Genomic DNA, 21,296 nt, shown 5'->3' on the forward strand with positions numbered 1-21,296 from the left:
ATCTATCTATCTATCTATCTATCTATCTATTTTGTGAGTGTGTGTATAGAGAGAGAGAGAGAGAGAGAGAGAGAGAGAGAGAGAGATAGAGAGAGAGAGAGAGAGAATGTGTTTATGATGAATTTCTGGAATTTCTCTGGAAACAGCATACCACGCATGCAAATTACCTTTATACTCAAGCCAAAACCTCCTATTGTCTGCCGGCGTATTGTTACAGTTCTTTCCTATAAAAGAGTAATGTAAGTTATTTTTAGGGTATGAAAGATTAACAAGCATGTCAGGGATGTCATTACAGGCTAGATGCCATAAGTTTATGAGGTTTCTGTGTGTTTGTTGACATTAAAAAAATGTGAATAATATAATAAGTTTAATTGTAATATCTATATTATAATTGTAATCTGTATTACTGTATTGGTCACTGTGCATTACTGAGTAGTCATTTGGACTTTAAGGAAAATGGAAACAATACAGTTGTTACAAATGCTGGTACAAGATCCACCGTTAAAGCTACAGGCCAGTCAATATTAAAATTTTTGCATACAAGATTTTAAACATGGCTGTGGGCTTTTCAGTCCTGTCTTGGTTTATGAAGGATTAGACAGAACACACACTGATTATTAGATGCAATTATAAATTACCATTATAAGTCGGTATACATATCTTTATTTATGTATTGATTTGTTCCCCCACCAGTGACCCTTAAAAAGGTCAATAAATTTTACATTCATATATTCTAGAATGGAATTCCAAATATCACTGTTCTTATGTTGTGAGTGGCAGTCTGCACAAAGGTGAGATTTATTTATTATTTTCAAGCACAAGATAGCACCTGTCATATATAATACATGACATGTGGGGCTTTGGACATATATTTAGAACCTCTGTACCATGAAAATGAATCTGATTCACTGAGACAAAATAAGTAAAACCTAATGGATAAAACTAGAGTGTCTGTGGTATGAAAAGATGACTCTAGATTTGCAAAAGAACCTACACTCGAGTAGAATGGTTCTCCAGACACGCAAATAACATCTTGTTCTTGTAAGGTCAGGATGTCTTTGGCCAAGTGCAGTCGGATATTGAAGGGCTCTTCATTGCCATCCTGCAGCAGATAAATCCCCGTCTTTGTCTGCGAGAGATCAGGACACACAGACCATGAAATGGAAAGTGGTGAACTTTCACGTCTTGTCAAAGTGAAGAGGTCTGTTTTAAAAGTCACATTCACAATTTCTGCTGCTGCTACTCTATCTCTCAATTAGACAATGATTTGATTTGAGTAGACCACTTGAAAAATGCGCATTAAAAGTGTTTGAAATTATATTTGACTAAATTTAAAATTTGTCAGGCAATTCCTCATGCTTGCACCTTTGCACACGCATATAAATCACTCAGTGCTCTAGTTTAGTTTAACTGAACTGATTACAAAAAGAGTCTCTAAAATTAAGAGTTAAAACTAGGCCTGCTCAAAATGAAGGTATTGTATTTTGTGTTGTTTTACACAGAAATGTTGTACAAGCTTCTAAAATGTTTTAACACTTAATAGGGCTTTGAGTCTTACAATTTGCTTGACTTCTGCAGTACTTTTCAAAGAGAATTTTCAAATGTTGACAGTTATTAATCTTAGTGTTATTTAGTGCAGCTATAACTTGAATTAATATTAACTAAGCAATAAATACAAAGTTCTACAGTGTTCTTATTACATTTTGGGCAACTTACTAGAGTTACTTGCAGTAGTTGGCAAGAATGTAACCAAGATGTTTGAGAAGCAAATATAGCTCACTATACTGTGGTAAAATATAATGTGATATATTTCTAACCTTTTATATATGGGATAGAGTTTTATGGCATATATTTTTGCAGATGTTTCCATTTCTAGTGCATTGTTTGGTTGATGCTTTTGCAGCATAAATTAGTCCAGAGGTCTGAAATGTTGATGACAACAACATGAAATTAGTTCAGAAAAGTATTTTTAAGGACATCATTCTTCAAAATTATTTTATATAGCTGTCTATGGCCATAGGTTTTTATGGAACTGGTGTGTTTCCTACTGGGGAGGGATTGCTTCACAATCCCTCCATTGGTTTTAGAATTCATCAAAATGATTATGGTTCTCCTAAAAGCATGGTGAAGCGATATTGTGTTTGCACAGTTATTCAGAAAGATGATGGAACTGTAGGAAATGTCTGCATACATCTGTGTAAATGCAGAACAGAACCCTTTAAATGGAAGATGACTACACTGGATAGATAAACTGGGTGACCACACTGGATAGATAAACTGGATGACTACACTGAATGGATAACCAATTAAATAAATTGGAACAAACATCTGCTCCTCTGTGTTCTTAAAAATCGGACATGCTTTACAATTGCAGTCTATGCCACCTCTTCTGAGGCAGGCTGAGAATAAATTGCCCCCTCCACACTGATCTTGGCACTAATTTGCATGCCAGTCTTGTCCTCTAAATGTCACCAAATTTTAAACAATTGGAGCATCTGTGTTTGGGGAGACTGTAAAAGAGATATGTTCTGACATCAGGAATCTCTAGATCAACATACAACAGGGCTAGTCATAAAGGGTCCTGGGAGGTGAAGAATTTATGGACTTTTGTCTATTTAAGGTGTCAGTTGCACTCTTTGTTAACCTGACATTTGTTCATACAAAGCACTAGGAGAAGGGATTTGCTTGAATCATTGTAGTTCATTTTCCTGTAAAAGAGTGACATGGCTGTTTTCTTATGGTGTTTTCTGAAAAAAAAAGACATTTTCTTGACAATTATCATTATTATTCAACCTGAAATAATGAAGCTCTGGCTATAGGTGGGTTTATATAACCATGATACACCACACCTTGACATTAGTATATATAAAGAGTAAAAACACTTACTTCTTCATTTGAAGTCTTGAAATCCATGTGCTAATGTCAGGGGGAAATATCCTTAGGAAAACAACAGAATTCGTACATTATAAAAGCAAGTAGCACACTGACCTGCAAGATGGGAAGTATACAGGTATTTTTAAGCATTTCTTTCCTGCTGGGATTCAGTTTTGATCTCAGGACCTCTGAAGATGAGAGTAGGTTCATGGGAGATCTCAGAGCAGTGAAACAGTAACAGATTAAGCAGTCTCTAGATCTCCAGTTGGCATCATTACTGACATCACCATTCTTCAAAAGAATATTTTATAATTTAATGGAGGGCACTGTATTCCTACAAGAAACCATCCCTTCAGTACAAAAATGCATAAAAACTTGATACTTGACTCACATTATATTTCCATGATATTGCTTGTTACCTGAATAATACTTATATATAGATCATAAAAAACATGCAATTGTGACTATGTAGCACATAGGTTAATTAAAACTACAGTGAAGATTATTGCTTAATTTATTCATAAATTAAATTGAGCAATTAACTCAATTTAAAATGTCAAAATGTCAAGCAGATACATTTTTTTTTACATTTTGGCATGATCAGTCCCGTCCATGTTCCGTGTTTTCCATGTCTTGTGTTTTGTTCCGTTCCATAGTTTCGTTTTGTGTACACCTGTCCCTCATTTCTAGTTCATGTATTTAAACCCTGCTGTGTGCCTTGGTCGTTGCTGTTCATTGTTTGTTTGTTTCGCTGTTTCATTGTTTCATGGTTTGAATTAATGTTTGAGAGTTGTTTCTTTGTGCTCCGTGTCTTTGTGTTTATCTTAGCCTTCGTCTTTCCTAGTCCTGAGTGTTCCCTAGCCTTAGTTCCTAGCCTTCTTCCCTAGTTAGCCTTCGTGTGTTTTTGTTTTGTAATGTTTCCTCATACTCTCCATGTTGGCCCTGTGACCCTGGACTGCCTTCATGACCCTGATTTTGGATTTGCCCCTATTAAATCTAGCTCCTCTCAGCACATGCGTCCGTCTCCTTACCACTCATCGTTACACATTTATTCATATAATTATCTAGATTTGTTAGTATCTCTCTTCCTCCCCCTCAACAATGTTTTTCATGTGTGACATTAGATGGCTTTATTAGCACCAGTGAGTATTTTATTTAGAAGAAGAGCAGAGATATTGTTACTGTACTGTAGAAGTGCTTTTCTCAGAGTCTCAGTTAACTCAGTTAAAGTTGTGTAGCTCATATGAGAAAGAGATTCAGTGTTGCAGTTGAGCATAACTCCATCTGGTTTGTGTCTGGCTCCCAGAAAGCCTTCCACTCTACCATGGTACTCTTCATTTCAGACATTAAGACACTTGTAACCATAAGAGGACACCATTCGTTCTAATGTCTTCATATGCCAATAGAACCTCTAGCACTGTAATGGAACCGCTGTCAAATTCACATATTGTCAGCTGGTTGCTCACAATGGAGTTCACACTACATTTGCTGTAATTTAAATTTCTGTATCTCTTACAATGCTGTGAATCAAAATCTCAGTCTGTACTAATATAGTCACAGTGTGGGCTGTGGGCATGATGAGGACTCCCAGAATGCTGTGCACCTTTCTGCAGGTTTATCTAGTTGAACATTTTATCTAGTGTATCTAGTTTGTTTTAGTGTTGTTAAAAGTAGCCTTTTTGTGTGTGTGTTTTGTTTAGCTTTCTATATACACAGCAGGTTCATACAGAATGTATACTTCTTCTGTGCTAATGCTACATTTGTGTCTGAAGTTGGATGTTGCTGCTGATTATGAGGTGAGTGACTGACGCATCTATGAACTCAAAGAAGGGCAGCAAAGAAAATGGAATCTTGTGGAAAGGGACACTGAGCATTATGGCTGCCCCCTCTCACTTGGTTTCAGCCAGCTGAGAGTGAGGCAGCTGGCTAGGGAACATGGTGAAGAAATCAGCACTGTGAGGCTCAGTAATGGGGCATGTCAGGTCCTGGAGAAATGATGGCTTTCAGGGCATAGCATGTTGTCTGTGAAGCCGAAAACACTGGATCGGCAGGTGTATCTGGCATCTGAGAAGGTTGCACAGGAGGAGTTAGCACTGGAACACTTCCTGAACTCATTGTTGCCAGGAGAGCATATATAACTCACTGTACCAGCCAGATGCCGCACAGGCAGAGAGATCAGGGAGTCCTTGGCACAAAGGCACCACGGTGAGCAGCACAGTGCTACATGGTTGAGGAGTTTGAGGAACAACCACTGTGCTGAGCAGCTCCTGAGTGAAAGAGGGCGGCATGAATAATGTGTTGATGGTGCAGGAAAAGTGGACACCATGCTTGCCAATGCTGTGATCCAGAGCCTATGGAGAATGGCTCCAGTAATGAGAATCTTCAGCATCAGCACTACACCGAGGAAGACTGCTGCAGACTTTGGGTCAGCTGGACCCAAAGGCTCCCTCAAAACATGAATGGCAAAATGGGGGGCTGAGAAGCAACAACCAACAAACTCAAATTTATCACTGCTAGCTGAATAGACAAGACAGGGATGTCTGAGCCTAGTGCATGTGTTCTGGCTTGTGCCTATGCACGGTGCATGTATACTCAAGTTTAAATATTCTTGTAGTTCCCTCAGAAGGGTTTAAAGAGGAGATAAGTGAAGTTGTTGTTGTTGTTGTTAGCTAGTGGTGGAACAGAGGAAGAGTTGGGGCTCCCTGACAGCACAGATTTTGTGGTTGAACCCGTTGGCTCTTGCAGAGCTGAACGTGCAGCATTAGAGTTGGTTGGTGGACCTGCAGGGATGCTGACAGGTCATATGCACCACAGTTTTCATGGGTGAAACCCCAAGTGCTGGAGAAGCTGAAAACGTGGCGGCAGTGTTGATTGGCGGATCCCTGAAGGCTGTGGACAGCAGTGAGTAAAGAGGTTTGTGAGACACTGGAGTGCATGATCTGTGGCAGCACAACAGGTCAGGCTTAACAGAAGGGCAGAAACGGCAGCTGTGGGAGCTTCTGCATCATTATAGCGACATCTTCATGGCCACGAAGAAAAACCGATTTAGTGCAGCACATCATTAACACTGGCATCACTGCACCAATTGCGCTCTGTCCTGTCAGCTTCCATTGGAAATGAAAGAGGTTGCAAAGCAGAAAATGAGAGAGATGGCAGTTGCGGGAATTGAGCCAGCAAACAGCCCCTGGGCAGTGCTGGTGGCCCTGGCAAAGAGAAAAGATAAGGATAGCTGGTGTGTCTGTGTGTACTATCAGCAGCTAACTGCAATTACTTAGCCTGACTTGAATCTGCACCCATACCTTAGCTAATGCTCACTGGGTCAGGGTGGCTCAGCATGCTGGAACTGCAGTGCGAGTATTAGCAATAGCAGTCACTCCAGATGCCAAAGAGAAGATGGAATTCACTCTAAGTGCTGTAATCTGGCAGTTTAAAGTTATGGCTTTCGGACTGTGTAATGCACTGGCCACATTTGAACATTTAATGGACTGATAGCCCTGATCTTTGGGGATGCCTGCAAGCTATGTCTACCTGGATGCTCCCAGCTTCGATGACACAGTCATCGACCTGTTTCAGCTATCAAGCAAACTTCTGGCTGCATCCAAAGGAGTGCAACGTCCGTCAGTTTCCTGGGTCACATTGTGAGCAGAGCTGGAGTGGAAATTGACCCTGGAAAGGTGGATACTGTGCAGAAGTGGCCCACACCAGGGAGTGTCAGTGAGCTGCAGAGATTCCTAGGTTTGCTTTTGTACTGCCAGCACTTTATTTGGTTTTGCTGATATAGCCACACCACAAAAATACTCACAGCAAAAGGAGTGGCATTTAAGTGGGACAAGGAGGCTGAGCTTGTGTTCATTATGTGCTATTTGCTAGCAATTCCCAGGTGGTGAGCTCATTTTGAACACAGATGTCAGTGATTAGGGCATTGGTGCCACCCTCTCACAGGTACAGGTTGGGGTTGAGAGCATGTTTGAGCAAGCTGGAGCTATTGCACAATGAGAACAGAGCTGTCAGCTGTAGTGACAGGGCTACAACATTTCCACCTTTAACTTTATGGCATCCACTGTTAATTTGCCCTGTGTACTGATCACAGTTTGCCTGAGGGCCAGGTTGTGAGGTGGATTACAGTGCTACAAGGAATACCACTTCACCATGCAACACCACACTAGATGCCTGCATGGTAATGCTGATGCCCTGTCTCACTGGCCATGTGCTACTGAGGAGTGCTGCCGAGGAGAGAGCGGAGGTGGCTCAGAATAGTGCTACCACTTCTGCCATTGCCCCATGGAACACCAAGCTTGACACTATCAACTGTGAGGAATTCCTCCATGCCCAGGAGGAGGATGTGGAGCTCTCCTGACATCACATGGGCCCACAGTTAAGGTGCTTCAATGTTGGCGGGGCAACAGGTGCATGATAGTTTGCCATATCATGTGTAGGACAATTTGGTGCCTGTGCAGTCCGAAAAAAAATGCGCTGGGTGCAGTGCATGGGCCGGTTGGTGTGGGGCACTTCACTGTGGGGAAGAAACTATAGTAGCAGATATTCTATTGGCTGGGCTGTTGCTCACTGTCACCATGGACATCCAAGGCCCCTTTCCCACCACTGATGCTGGGAACCATTACGTATTCCTGGTGTCATGATACGGTGCAGAGGCAGAGGACTGGTATAATGATTTCCAGTCCTCGGAGTTGGACTCCGTGGACATCAATTATCCCACGGAGAGGCCGTCACTCATCCTGGCCTCACTTCAAGGATCCTCGATGAGGGAGGAACCCACTGGATAATTTTGGGCGGGCCCTGTATATGGTCCAGGTTCGGACGCGGCTGAGTCCTATGAAGACCAGCTGGACTACGATAACCAGCAATCGGAGATGGACTCCACTGGGTCCTATGACCCCTGCATGGACTATTCAGAGGGCTGCACTGAGTATGGAGAGACAGGGGAGTGAAGTCAGAAATAGGGTCCGATCGTGAGGAGGACCCTTCGATGGAGGTGGAGGAGGTCCCTCATGGGGATCCTTCCTTGCAGAGCGAAGTTACGGGCTCCGAGGACGAAGAACCCCCAGCATCCAAGGCTCCACCTAAGGCTCTGCCCAGGGCATGCCGCCCTGGAGCAAGCTAGCTGCCCTGGGTGACTGGCAGAGAAGCAGCATCGTCTTCAGAGGAGGACACTCCTCTCTCTAAGGCGAGAGCTCCCAAAGCGCATGCGCCTACGCCTAAGCCTCGTGGAGGCAAAAAGGCAGCGACACCAGTGCCTGCACCAGAACCAGGCAACATGGCTAGTACGCTTCCCGGTGCGCATGCGCCAAAATCGGGACAGTGCCCGCTACCCAAGCCAGCGAAGGACATTCCTCCCCAGGCTGATCAGCCTCCAAACCAGCTGATGACTGGGGGACTGGCTGGGGCGCCTTCTCCTTTCCCCAGACTCTTGAATATGTGTGGTGTTGTTCATGAGTCTGTCCCTGTCCTCGTGCCAGTCCCCTGTTACCTTAAATGTACCAATCACTTTGTTCCCCTCTTTGTCTGTGTCAGTGCCCATTAGTTTGGGCGTTCCTGTATCTGTCTTTGTCCTAATTCCGGTATTCCCCCCCATGCTCCTGCTCGCGCTGGCCTATGGCAGACTGCCTGGTCCTCTGGTGTGTGTGTGTGTTAGTCGGTAGTGTCACGCCCTCTTGTGTCGTCCACCTGATCCTTGTTGTGTGTAATCGTCTTGAGTGTGTGTATATATGTTTGTCCGTGTTTGATGTAATGTAGCATGTGTGATAAGTGTAGGTGTTTTATGTTATATAAAACATTTGTCCCAACGTGCCTCATCCCTGCATCCTGCTTAAGCCTCGTTCCATCACACCTGGTCATGGATTACTTTACAAAGTGGTCCGAGGCATGTGCAGTCTTGGACTAGAGTGTGGCAACAATGGTAGAGCAGCTAGTGAAGGAGTTCTTCTGTTGCTTTCAAGTGCCTTAGGACCTCCACAGTGACCAAGGGTGCAACTTTCAGTTGGTGGTCTTGGTGTCTGGAAGCCTTGGACCTTGGCTCATGGGGCACTTCATTTACATTTACAATTTCGGCATTTAGCAGACGCTCTCATCCAAAGTGACTTACAAAAGTGCCATGTGAAAATACTCATAGAATGTATCCTAGCCAGTACAGTAGGTTAGAGTTCAAGATACCATTGAACTAGAATACTTCTGAAATACAGGATTCAGTACTGATACCTAGAAGTGCAAAATAAGCATAAGCTCTATATCATATCAATAACAAACAATAACAAACAGAGTTTGTACTAGAGTTTCAGTTACTCAACAAAGGTGCAGGATTAATGGTCATTCTAAATATTCCACAAATTGATAAGTCTTCAGTCTGCATTTGAAAACTGCAATGGACTCTGCTCTCCAGACAGCCAGTTGTCGCACCATATGGGAGCCAGGACAGAGAATAGTCTCGATGCATGTCTTCCTTGAGACCTAAAGCATGGTGTTTCAAGCCGGGCCAAAATTGAGGTTTGAAGAGGCTTCTCTCAGTTTACTCCAGCTCTCCTGATGTTTGGCTATGTGGTCAGGGAACTCACAGAGCTGGGGTTTGGTTGTCTGCCGAGGACCGAGGAGGACAGCGTGCCCAAAGCACGGTGTGCCTGCATGTCTCAGACACTATGTTCAGCCTGTTGGGGTCAGCAGTATGGAACAGCCTTGAGAGTTCTGTGTGGTATCATCATAGAATTTGGGTTGTCAGGTGAAGTGGAAAGGGGCACAGCAACAACTCTCATAATATAGTGAACCTCATCGCAGGATTATTTAGTTAAAATTGTAATGTGTTTTTTTTATGACAACTCTATTTTGTTTTAAAGTTCAGGAGTACTTCCACCATGTTTGTGATACAGTTGTCCTTTTAATTCTAGTCATTTCCCTGTTATTGTGCATAAATAAACAGTGTGTTCATTTTGAATAATGATGGCATTCTCTGGGTTTTCATCCTCTTAAAGCTACAATACTATACCATTATATCATGTTATAGCAGATAATATCAATAATCATACAGCAACCTACAAGCACCTAGCTGCTATAAAGGGTTTTATGTAATGTAAATACAGCATTATAGCCAATCCTATATTTTGCAATAAAACACTACAGAAATTATACACACAGCAAAATACCTGATCTGAACGTTCTGAATGGAGGACTGGATTCATATCATCTAGCAGCAGTGGTGTTCGTTATAATTGTACTAACACCACTAACCCAAACAATATAACATTTAAGGGTTGACATTTATTTCGCTGTACTCTTAATTTAAACAGTACTCTTAAATGTAAGCTTTGTAAAACTACTACTGTAAACAACAAATATGCAGAAATTCACTAACAACTCATGGTCTACTAGCTTTAAATCCTGTTTTATAAATCTGCATCTGCCTTGCTGTCATATCAATGACGTACAAGTTAAAGCCACTGATTTATAAATAGGAATACAAAATGGGAGCAACTGGAAGGAATTTCTATTGAAAGAGTGGCAACAGAAGCCAAATCACTCAATTATTTAGTTATACCCATAATAGCCAACACACAAAAAAAACTGTTGTCATGCAGGAAAAGTTAAAGCGTACAACTGTACTCCTAAATTATTTTTGAGTTGGTGTTTAATTCTTGTTCAGGCACATTAAAGCACTATCTCTGTAAAGGCATCATTGACCAGTAATCCTATATATATCATATGTGTGTCACATTACTCTATCCATTCACAGCTTTTTATACTTGTAATTTGGTAATTTACAATGTGAGAATGTTTGCAATATGGGCAGTCTGAGGACTGAAAAAACTGTTGTCTATTTGAATAAAAAATGGGAAACGTAGTGCCTTTTTAAATATCAACCTAGATTAATACAACACAGCTACACTGAGCTACCTTTACTCAGAATGACTTTATCAAAATGTGCGTGAATGTAAAATTAAGTTGTTATCATTAAAAGAAATGTGATTATATGGATTGGTGTCTAGTGTTTCAGGATGGGCATTCTTGGAGTCTTGACTTAACAGGATGCTGCTGGTTTTGAAGGGGGCTGTGATGCTGCATTTGTTGCATATTTGCTGAATTAAACCAGAGGTACACTATACCCTTGAAACTGCATAATAACTAGTAAAAGCTGTGTGAAGCAACCACCTTCTCTCCTGGATGTTTGTTATGGACATGTTTTCTTACAAATCTAAGACACACAGCAGAATAGAGGTACAGAATACCTCTGCCAAATGCCACACCACCAACAGGTGTGGCTTAGGACACTGCCAGGCAGCCCAAACCTAGACAGAAGCAACTGAGGGTAAAGGGCCTTGCTCAGGGGTCCAACAGCAGCAACTCAGCGGTGGTAGGGCTCGAACGAGGAACCTCCCAATCAGAAGCCAAGCACCTTAACCACTGAGCCTCCACTGCCAATACAAATGTAACTTAGGGACTCCATGCCTAAGGCCCTGATACTGAGGACTATAACTGCTAACTCTGAATCAGTCACTGAATCAGAACTATAGTCTGCTTATAAAAGGGGAGGGAGTCAAGGGTACTGCCTGAACAGCACTGTTCTTCTTTTCTGTCTACCTGGGTATAACCTGTGTTGCCATCCGAGACAACAAGCGAAGAGACGAAGGGCAGGTGTGGAGAACTGCACAAGCGTAAGTAATCTAAAGATAATGAAAGCTCTCTTTCTCTTTAGTTGGATCAGGTGGTGATGGACAAAGCAGTCAGTGAATTCATATCTTTTTTAAAATTTCATTATACTGGCATTAAAAACCTTTAAATATGAAGTTTCTATAAAAGTGGTCTAGAGCCAGCCATAGCAATTTATCATTACATTTTCATAAAAAAGTTTTGCATTAATTCCATTAATTATCTAAAATACTCGCACATAAACTTTCTAAAAACATTCTATTGTTTTATGTAGATTTTAATCCCCCCAACCATTGTAATAAAAAGGCATCTGTCTAGAACATTTTCAGCTCCCAACTGCACGATTCACATGTAGTGAGCCTGGGAGACATTATTGTCTCTCTGAGCAAGAGCTCTCACTGTCCTTAGCCCCCTGCTGGGTGTTTACGTTCTACTCAACATTTGAGGGCTGGATTTTCTATGGTGAGAAAATTATATGTGATTTGCACATTAAAATGAGCGCTGCCTGTCATTTTCTTATATGCATTGCTGATTTAATACAGGTATAGGGTGTCTTACATATTCAGTCTTCTCTTTTCTGTCCGAAAATGTGTCTCTAATAGCAGTCAGAGTGTTTTTGCTTGTGCCTAAACTCAGAACATAAAAAATACATTACAACAAAGTCGTATCTCAGGTTAAATCCTCAGGTACAACTGCATCACTGAATCATTTCACACATAAGCAAATCAGTATGTTATTTTTGACAAGCTATGTTAATTTTGAACTTTAAGCTATTCATTCTGGCCATACACTCTCTTACCATGGGAAATTTTAGTTTGTTAGGTTTACCTGCACAGAAAGATCCACAGCACGGTAAGTGTGGCGGTCAAGCCATAAGGTCTGTGGGGACCCAGGGATGCCAGCTGCTCCTCACGCTGGGACAGGAGGTGAACTTAGCTGTGTCTGGAGGTCCCTTCACCCCTGCCAACACCACCTGCTGAGTACACAAGAAATGCTGAGCCACAGTAATTACTATCCCCTGTGACTGGAGGCCCCTTTTTGTTACTGCAGATATGTTCAGACAACAGTGCTACCAATGCAACAACAGTATACTTGCTATACATACAGTAAAGTGACCATGGGTACTTTTACCATATTCTGCAAGTACATAGATAGCACTGTTTCAGCATCTCCTCATTACCATTTTCATTTATGCTATCAATTCCTTTGATTCTGAGATTTGTCTAATGCATAATACATGTTGTACGAGTGACATTAATACCTCACTGGCAAATACAATTCAGAATTCAGACAGACTGCTGTGTTTTGCTCCAAACTCCCATTTGTAAATCTTTTCTAAATATGAAAATATTACACTACAAAAATCAGCATATTCTATTATGTGCAGATAATGTACAGAGCATGGTTATTACTGACCCGACCTGCAACTCTGGAATGACTACAAGACTGTAAAACATTTAGTGCCTCCAAATATCAGCATATCTGGGTAAATAACTTCAGAATTTACAATTTGACATTTGAATAATTAATAAGGAAAACAACCCCTAAATCATTTTTATCTCGTATAGATCTAGGTGTGTGTAGTTCTTCATGTGATTTATAATTCAAACCGCAAGATATTTGCAGACATAGGGCCAGAAAGGATCCTCACAATGACAAAACAAGGCCATTTTAAAGGGCCAGAAACAAGTACTTATCCAGAAAGGTTGATGCAAGTGGTTCATGAGGTGTACATGTACCACCACCCCCTGACACTTACACACACACAAAGGTCATATAATTCAAAGTCCCCTTTTTCTACTACAGTGCTATCTGTCTCACTCACCCACTCTCTGTGGCTCACCTACCTGCTGGACCTGAGCATTTCACAACTCTTTTTAGAACAGGTGAGTGAGCACATTCCCACAAGCTACAGAAGACCTGCGTATTCTACTATGTGTTTTTTCTCAGCCAGTGATTCAGACAAAATAAATATCTTCCCTGTTTACTACAGAGCTGACTGGGGTCCCCACCCTTCATAGCCAAGCTGACACTGCATGCGCTCTGGGAAATTTTCTCCAAGACACCATAATACAAATTTTTGCCATTCTGTTTAACCTCTAGGGCTTCTACACTGTGTCTAATGAGTCTCCACCTGCATTACATTTATATATATATATATATATATATATATATATATATATATATATATATATATATATATATATATATATAAAATGCAAAACAAAACAAGAAAAATTGCATAATACTAAACTTTTTAAGGTCTCATCATCAAATAATTAAAGTGTATGTTAATTGTATGGCTGCAGAACTGCAATGATTTATAAAACCTCAGAGTAATTGTTTCCAAACTACCACAGTACCAATTCAGGAAAATAAAACACCTTCCCTCGCATTTGTTTTTGAAGAGAATTTCAAACATACAAATATAGCCAAATGAAATAGATTTGCAAATAAATGCTTTGTATTTGCCAATTAAAACTGTTTAGGAAATAAATATAACTGCAGATGGTTCTACCTAAAATAGTTGGCACTGTTGTATGTTTACAGTTTTCTCATCAACACCAGTGCACTTAAGGTTGAGCACTTAATGTAGGAAGGGATGTGGAAATCTATATTCTTTTAGAATTATTAGAACCCTTCAAAATGGGTTTTTGAAGGGTACAGACATTGGATAAGCCTTTTATTGATTATATGTGTGCTGTCTGAAGGCATGAGTATCTTCATTGTAAAGATCACTATTTAACATTCGTTTGCCATGTTGATGGCTGCTCTGGCTTGGCTAATCCATGGCAATGGAAGTCACATCTTTTTCTATAGCAATAGGTAGGTGTTTTAAGATACATCACACTTCTGAATGTGTTCAGTACCCATTCATCATGAATTGCGCAATGCCATCTGGGTGCAGTATAATTCTGTGGTGGAAATAAAGAAAACGAGTCTAATCAGATTCTTGCACCATGTCTTACAAAAAAAATTGACAGGAAATGTCCACTCATGATGTCTCTGTCATTCACTAAATAAATATGACTATGTAGCATTTACAGGAGGGGGTTATCCCCCGAATGGGAAAACTGACATAATTTCTCTGTCCCAGCTTGGCAAGGCTGAGCTGTGAATAACTATGACTTTAATATTATTGTACTCACCTGTATCATGTTAGTCCTCATTAGTCTCTGTATTTAAACCCAGTGTTTGTATTCAGTCGTTGCAGTCTCGTCATTGTTTGATATCTTTCTGAGCCATTGTTTATCGTTGTCTGTTTCTCTGGTTTATTGGATCTCCACCTGTTTTTGGATTACCCTCCTTGCCTGTTCCCCTTCTCTTTTGTTTACTTTGTTGACTGCGTTTTTGGATTGTTGACCCTGGCTTATGTTCTCTGGATTATGACTGTGGAATACCTGTATTCTACAATAAATTGCATTCATCTTACTGCAAGCGACTCCATCTCTGCTCATGTTCAGAGCACTGAAACACACTGAAACACAGTAGTGGACAAGTTATTATTTTAATTTAATGTCATCATAAAACCCTTTTCAGTAGGTGAATTCACTCTGGAAGCTATGCTTGAAGGCACCAGAGACTGCAATAAAGAGTAAACACAAGTATAACCTAAAAAACAAACCATTGCAAAGAAAAGAAAGCCATATGGAGCACATACTCCATATTACTATACTCCAACTCAGTACATACTTCAATTCAGTGACCACTATTGTAATTACCCACTGATTACCCACAAATTTAAAACAGTCCCCTTAATTTTTGTTTTCTTTGTCCCTGAACTCTGCTCGCATTTGTTCTTAAACTTTTATGTGTGCTAAAACTATAAAAACTGATTAAAATAGTGAAAAAAAGAGAAATGTCACATTAAAGTTGGCAAGAAAACATTAAAAAGCCTACCAAGTTCCTGTGAGGTTAAATGCTTCAAATTTCAGCAGGAGAATGCCCCAAAATAACCAGCTATAGTTTTTCAAGAATAAAAAATTAAAATGTTATTGATTGGCCAATGAGTCACCTGACCTCCAAGCCTTACACAGAACTCCTCTACCCAAGTGGTTATTGCAGTAGCTTATAATTACTAAACAGACAAAAGTGTGACTCATCACTACTCGTGTGCCTATGGGTCAAAAGGATTGACCCTCCAATGCAAGCCTTTTATGTGATTATAATCCACTGACAGTGCCAATGCCAGGCCACCTGAATCTCTGCATTTGGTTCCTCATTAATTAATAAATCAGAAACATCCAGTGGTCTACCACAAGTCTAGGGTATTTAAGAGCAACAAGGTAACAGAGGAAGAGGAAATAAGAGAGCAGGGTGTTTATGACTTGGGGCTTGACCTAGTGCACTGTGATGGATGGCTATTGGACAGGAACAGCTCCAGAATACTTGGGAGTTGCCAGGGCCAATCTAACACAACTATTTCCCCCACTGAGGCTCATTATACCAAAGAAGGCACATAATTACTACCGCTAGCCAGAAGGAGGACTCCAAACCATGTGGCACTGCTACAGAAAAACTAAGGGGAAGCTCCATTCTGATTTATTTGCCTCTTACCAGCTAGTACCCTCGACACCTAGTGTTAAACGAGGACACCCCATTAAAAATGGAATAAATTGAGTCGTGTTGACAAGAGACTAACTGGCACATATTAGCAGACATAATGAGAAGCAGTGAAGCAGCAAACGCCTGTCTTTGATGAGTATCGTTATGAATATTTATATGAACAAGATCTCCTGTCTTGGATGAATGTATGCTTAATGAAGTCATAGAGCAAACAATGGTAGTACCTGCCACACCAATCAAATCCATGTCTACAAAAAACCCTTGTTGCAAAATAATATTCTGCTTTTGGGAGACACAGACCAGAGCCAAACTGTGGCCAAGAAAACATGTAAAGTGAATTGTGATTTCCATTACCTAGTACAAAATTCCCAATGATAGAGTAATATAGTCAAATATTACACATTTGCAAGAAAAGCAGCCGCTAGAGCTGTTGCCGTTCAGAAAGTATCTGACTGTGATCTGCTTTAAGAGTGTAACTTCACCCAATGAAGTTATTTCCTTACTTAAATAAGAAATAAGCTATGTGCTCATGAGATCATGAACAATATTAAAACATTTAGCAAAATTCACTAAATCAGTTCTCATCTACTACTAATAATAATGTCACATTCTGAAATATATGAAAGTTCAAGACTTGTTTTAAAAACCTGTGAAAGAATCTTAAAATCAATTTTAAAACAGGCCGACAGTGCAATTATGCTAAATAGGTGTAAGGTGCTCTCTCTTTCTTGTATGTGTTAATACTCTGGCTGCAGCATTCTAAACAAGATGCTGTCAATCCAGTATGCAATGCATTGCAGTAGTAATAGAAAAACAAATGCATAGGCCAGTTTCTTAGCATCTCACAGTGTAAGAAAGCATGTAACCCATACTATTTTTTTCATTTAAAGAAAGCTGGATTAGGGTTATGAGAAAAATATTGATGTCAGATCAGAAATTACTGTTTGTCTTCTGTTTGCTAAAATAAATAACAACAGACAAAGATGAGTCCCTGTCACAGACTGCGTCTCTGCTTTGTGACGTACTAGTGTTTTTTTGGACCAGGGAAATATATCGTGTTTTAAAACTTCCAGTGAAAATGTCAATGCTATATCTTTTCAGATGAAAATTGATGTTTCAACAAGCATCTTTTGCTTGTTGAAAAAAATCTTTGTCAAAAATTTGACAAAAGATTCATTTTTCATTATGTCTTATTGTTGTGGTAAATAATGTGATATTTAAGCAATTTTCTGCATTGAATCCTTCAGTTTGGAGCCTAACTAACTGAAGTTACACCATATTGCTCTGAATTTTAGTTACAAAGGCTACCCATCTATCCTTTTAGCATATAAGGTGAGCATGTGTGTTTGCCAGTTTGTGTGGCATTTTGTAAACTCCACACTGCTGATTTCTCCTGATGATTGTAAGGTTCAGAACAACACTCTGGGCCTGACCCCTTAGCCAGTGCTCAGCTGACCTTAACACTGGCTCTCAGCCCAGTCAGAGAGCTGTGCAGCACTCATGCTTGTTATGCTGCACATCTGGGGGCATAATGGAGTGAGCTCAACAGGTGAGAGCAAGAGAGGCTCACTGCAGGGGCCTGGAAGTGACGCATCGCTCAAGAAACAGCCATGCACACTGCACACAATTCAGGGCAGGCCATCCCACACATCACACTACAAACCCTTCACATCAAAAGGAAGACAGCTTTGGTGGGCTCTTTAAGGGATCAGCCTGGATTTCTATAAAGGTGCTGGGTGAGGAATAGAATCTGTTCCCAGAAAAACAGATAAATGACACAATAGTCTATCACTTGAACAGTCTGAACAGTCCATCTATTCTAATCATTATTCAAGACTTGTGAATAATCACTATGATAATCTTTTATAAAATATTAATGAGATACATAACATTCTGTGTGACTTGAGAATACATAATTAAGCAAAACTGTGGTGCTTCCTAGCTTCCAGTTTTACAATATAGACATGCGCAGAGTTCTCTCCCCTCATACATATTTGAATCTGAATTCATTTTGTACAATAATTCTAATACTCTAAAGGTATTATTCACTAATTACTGTGCTGAGCTAGGGATACATACCCCATAAAAGTGTTCCAGAGTTAAACCTTCCATCAACTCATGATTGTGCTAAAAATCAAACATTTGCAAATCAAAGAAAGTGCCCTGAAAAACATGTCTGGTTGGTAGTTCCTCACACTTTCTCTAACTTAAAACCCTAATTAAGAGGTGAAGATGTTTTCATGAACATGACCAACCTACCAGCCTGTACCTCTGGTCTCTGCCTCAGGAACAGTACACACAGCGGGTTGCTACTTTGAGGTGAATCACCAGTACCCAGGACCGCAGGCCCTCAGTATTCTCTGGGAAAAGCTGCCAGGAACTTTGCCTTCACAGACTAATGATCTGATTATACTGAGAGCAGAAAGCGGATGTTTTCTCTCCATGGTCCACAGACCTCATCCATCTACTGTAGTGGCAGACATAGTGACAGCTGGCTCAGTGACACACCACTGTCAGTGAATTTCACATGATGAAACACAAGCCCCAAACAAGCAAAGTACCCTAGTTAGGGGTACAACAACTGATTGACATTAGTGACAAGATTAGTGACAAATCGACAGTAAGACTGTTGGTTAAAATATTATTCACCGATGAATTATGATAAAGCATAGCTATACCTCACGCTGAGCGAGGGAAAGGATTTGAAAAATGACACAGAAGCATGGACGGAAGCCTTCTAAAGTACGTGAGTCAATACCGTTTATGCCTTTTGGGAAGAGAGCTATAAAATCCTGACCTTACACACCACACCAGCGCTACAGTCATGCATTACCGCCCAAAGAAAAAGTAGCTCGTAGAAGGAACGTATTAGATGTTTATGCTTCTCATTTTCTTAGTTGTTAGAAACTAGTAACAACTGGGGAAGATTCCATGACGATTTTTTTTACACTGGACTCGTTAACGCGTTTTTTTTAATGTATTGTCAATATCGTCGTCGTATAGTGGAGTTTTTTCCACTGTAATGGGTCCAGCATCAACACAGGGTAATTTCGTCTGCTGTTCTCTGTATAGTCCGGTGATGACGAGAAGCTACTGAACCGTTCACTGATTTTGCATATATATTTCACTAGATATTTATAGAAGAAATACTTAAATACGTTAAAAATATATTTTTATATATATTTAAGTTTTGTGCAAGATGATCAAATCCAGAGTTTATGAAGATGAAAAGAAATCTTTTAATCGGTTAATCAATGCAGCAACCGACAGAATAGTTGCTAGTTGTGTTCTTTATCCTAGTGCTTGAATAACTGGTTTGTCGTTCAACTCAGTCATGCAGCAAGCACAGTCGTGGCCTGTTCGTATTGAAGAAAAACTTACATTAACCGCACGGATTGGACAGCCCATTAGACAAGCTAAAAAAAAATGTATGACGCACATGTCCTATTTTATTTCAGTTCTGGAGAGCATACATTCCCCGACAACACGAAATAACTGAAATTTTAAACATCAGATTTTGCATGAGGTTTTGTTAAATTGTGTAACATCCATCATTAAACGGGACAGACCCATTCCACAGAGCCATGCATGTATAAAGGCGCGTATCTGGTATTTTAAGGTTTAATTTTCCTGTTAGTAGGCCTATCAGATCAACGAGGTTTTCGGTGTAGTTTTGGGTCGTGTATATCATTTCACCTGAAATTGTTGCCAAGTAAAGGTTGAGGAAGACTATCTGACACAGCAGTCTGTCCATCCACCTGCTATTTGGTCAGCATTCAAAAGTAAGCGTGGCAGGTCAGTTCTCAGTCGCTTCTATAGGCGGGCTTTGTGCAGTCTTTTTTCAGGTTTTCAACTGGAGGTTTTACTTTCGTAATAAAATGACACCATACCTAATACGATTCTCAGGCAATACGCTTAGCCAAAATCCCGCTTCTTTCCTTTTACACAAATCTATGCACAGTTTTCAATATGACTGTCCCTCGCAGCTGTATCAAGCTCGCCTGCAAATTGAATTTGCGCACCAATTGTGCTGCGTTAGGTTCCAGCTCAACCTTATGGCATATTTTAGACACTCTGGTGCAAAGCTTACCTATTCTGTTAACAGGTGGTGATTTGCTATTGGTTCCAGTTGGGCGCTTTCTTTTATCCCTCTTGAATTCTCGATTTGATCATTTCAGCCCATGGCATACACTACGTTCCGGATCAAAACCGACTCAGTAGTCGCTCCCCCGCTAACTGGCAATGGACCAAGAGAATCGTCAAATTCTCTCCATCAGTACGATAAGCATGTTCTTGTGTTGTATTCCCAGTGCAGGAACGGCACGTCGGCTGTCCTGTTCGCCAACATCCTCCGCAATCCACGCAGTGCACGGCTCTACATTTTCTTGCTCACTGCTGCTGTCTGCTCCATGGTGCTGTAATAATGACTGTCTGAAAAATTAGAAGCGCCCCCCTCGCCGACAGCCTCAGTGACTCGTTATATTAAACGAATTCTCTCCTTCAGCCAACTGACCAAGGTTTCTGAGTATTCAACACCAAAATTTTAATTTCTTGGACACAAAAGGTATATGCCGTTCACTCTTAGACGGGCGGCTTTGAAACTAGACAGATTTTGTTGCATCTGCTCAATGCGGTAGAATTTGGTGAAGACGTACAGGCTTTAGTAATCACGGGCTGCTTCCTGGCGCTACAGCGCTAGAACGTTACATACAATTGACGATTGACGGTGTTTAATCAATTTGAGTGTTTTCCTGATAATATTAATACCTAATCTGACCTAAAACGTTAGGCTTACACATTCCAGTACAAATTATTCACACAATAAACTATTTTCCTTCGTTTACATGGAATGATAATAATTAGTCATAGAAAACAGCCACCTGAACAGCTATTGCAAAAAACGGCTTTTTGCATATTATATTAACCGGCGTTTTGAGTAATAAGTCGACACCACGGTATGTCATGACACACCACTCGTCCCCAGCAGTGAATACAGTGACTGTTTCTGCTGTAACAGTTGGTGCATCTCAGCAGATGTTCTTCTATCGTGCGGATGACAAGATACTAAATGAATGGCAAAAAGGTCCAACACCATATCAGTTTCGCCAAACGAGTTTACTTCATTGGGTTGTCTTATTCATTTACAAACATTCGTCGGTTGGCAGAAAGGTCGTCTTAAGTCAAGATAAAGGTTTTCTTTTCTT

At 40.6% G+C, this 21,296-nt stretch overlaps 1 protein-coding gene across 6 annotated transcripts in view; it reads right to left on the reverse strand.

Moving 5' to 3' along the window:
- The window catches only part of sntg1 (syntrophin, gamma 1), a 50,399-nt gene extending 29,741 nt beyond the window's left edge, over positions 1 to 20,658 (reverse strand). For 4 of the 6 annotated variants that reach the window (XM_027016959.3, XM_081697015.1, XM_081697016.1 and 1 more), the window contains exons 1-5: positions 20,183 to 20,658; positions 12,355 to 12,502; positions 2,887 to 2,937; positions 995 to 1,129; positions 168 to 224 (exon numbers count right to left, since the gene is read on the reverse strand). In XM_027016959.3, coding sequence (XP_026872760.2) covers positions 168 to 224; positions 995 to 1,129; positions 2,887 to 2,913 — 219 coding nt within the window. In that variant the 5' untranslated portion in view covers positions 2,914 to 2,937; positions 12,355 to 12,502; positions 20,183 to 20,658. Of the gene's footprint in view, positions 1 to 167; positions 225 to 994; positions 1,130 to 2,886; positions 2,938 to 12,084; positions 12,153 to 12,354; positions 12,503 to 20,182 lie in introns of all 6 variants that reach the window. The other 2 variants (XM_081697013.1, XM_081697014.1) reach the window with 2 other exon arrangements.
- Between the last annotated feature and the right edge of the window lie 638 nt (positions 20,659 to 21,296).

This window comes from Electrophorus electricus, chromosome 14 (assembly GCF_041902795.1).
Source record: "Electrophorus electricus isolate QZ-2024a chromosome 14, ASM4190279v1, whole genome shotgun sequence".
Classification (NCBI taxonomy): domain Eukaryota; kingdom Metazoa; phylum Chordata; class Actinopteri; order Gymnotiformes; family Gymnotidae; genus Electrophorus; species Electrophorus electricus.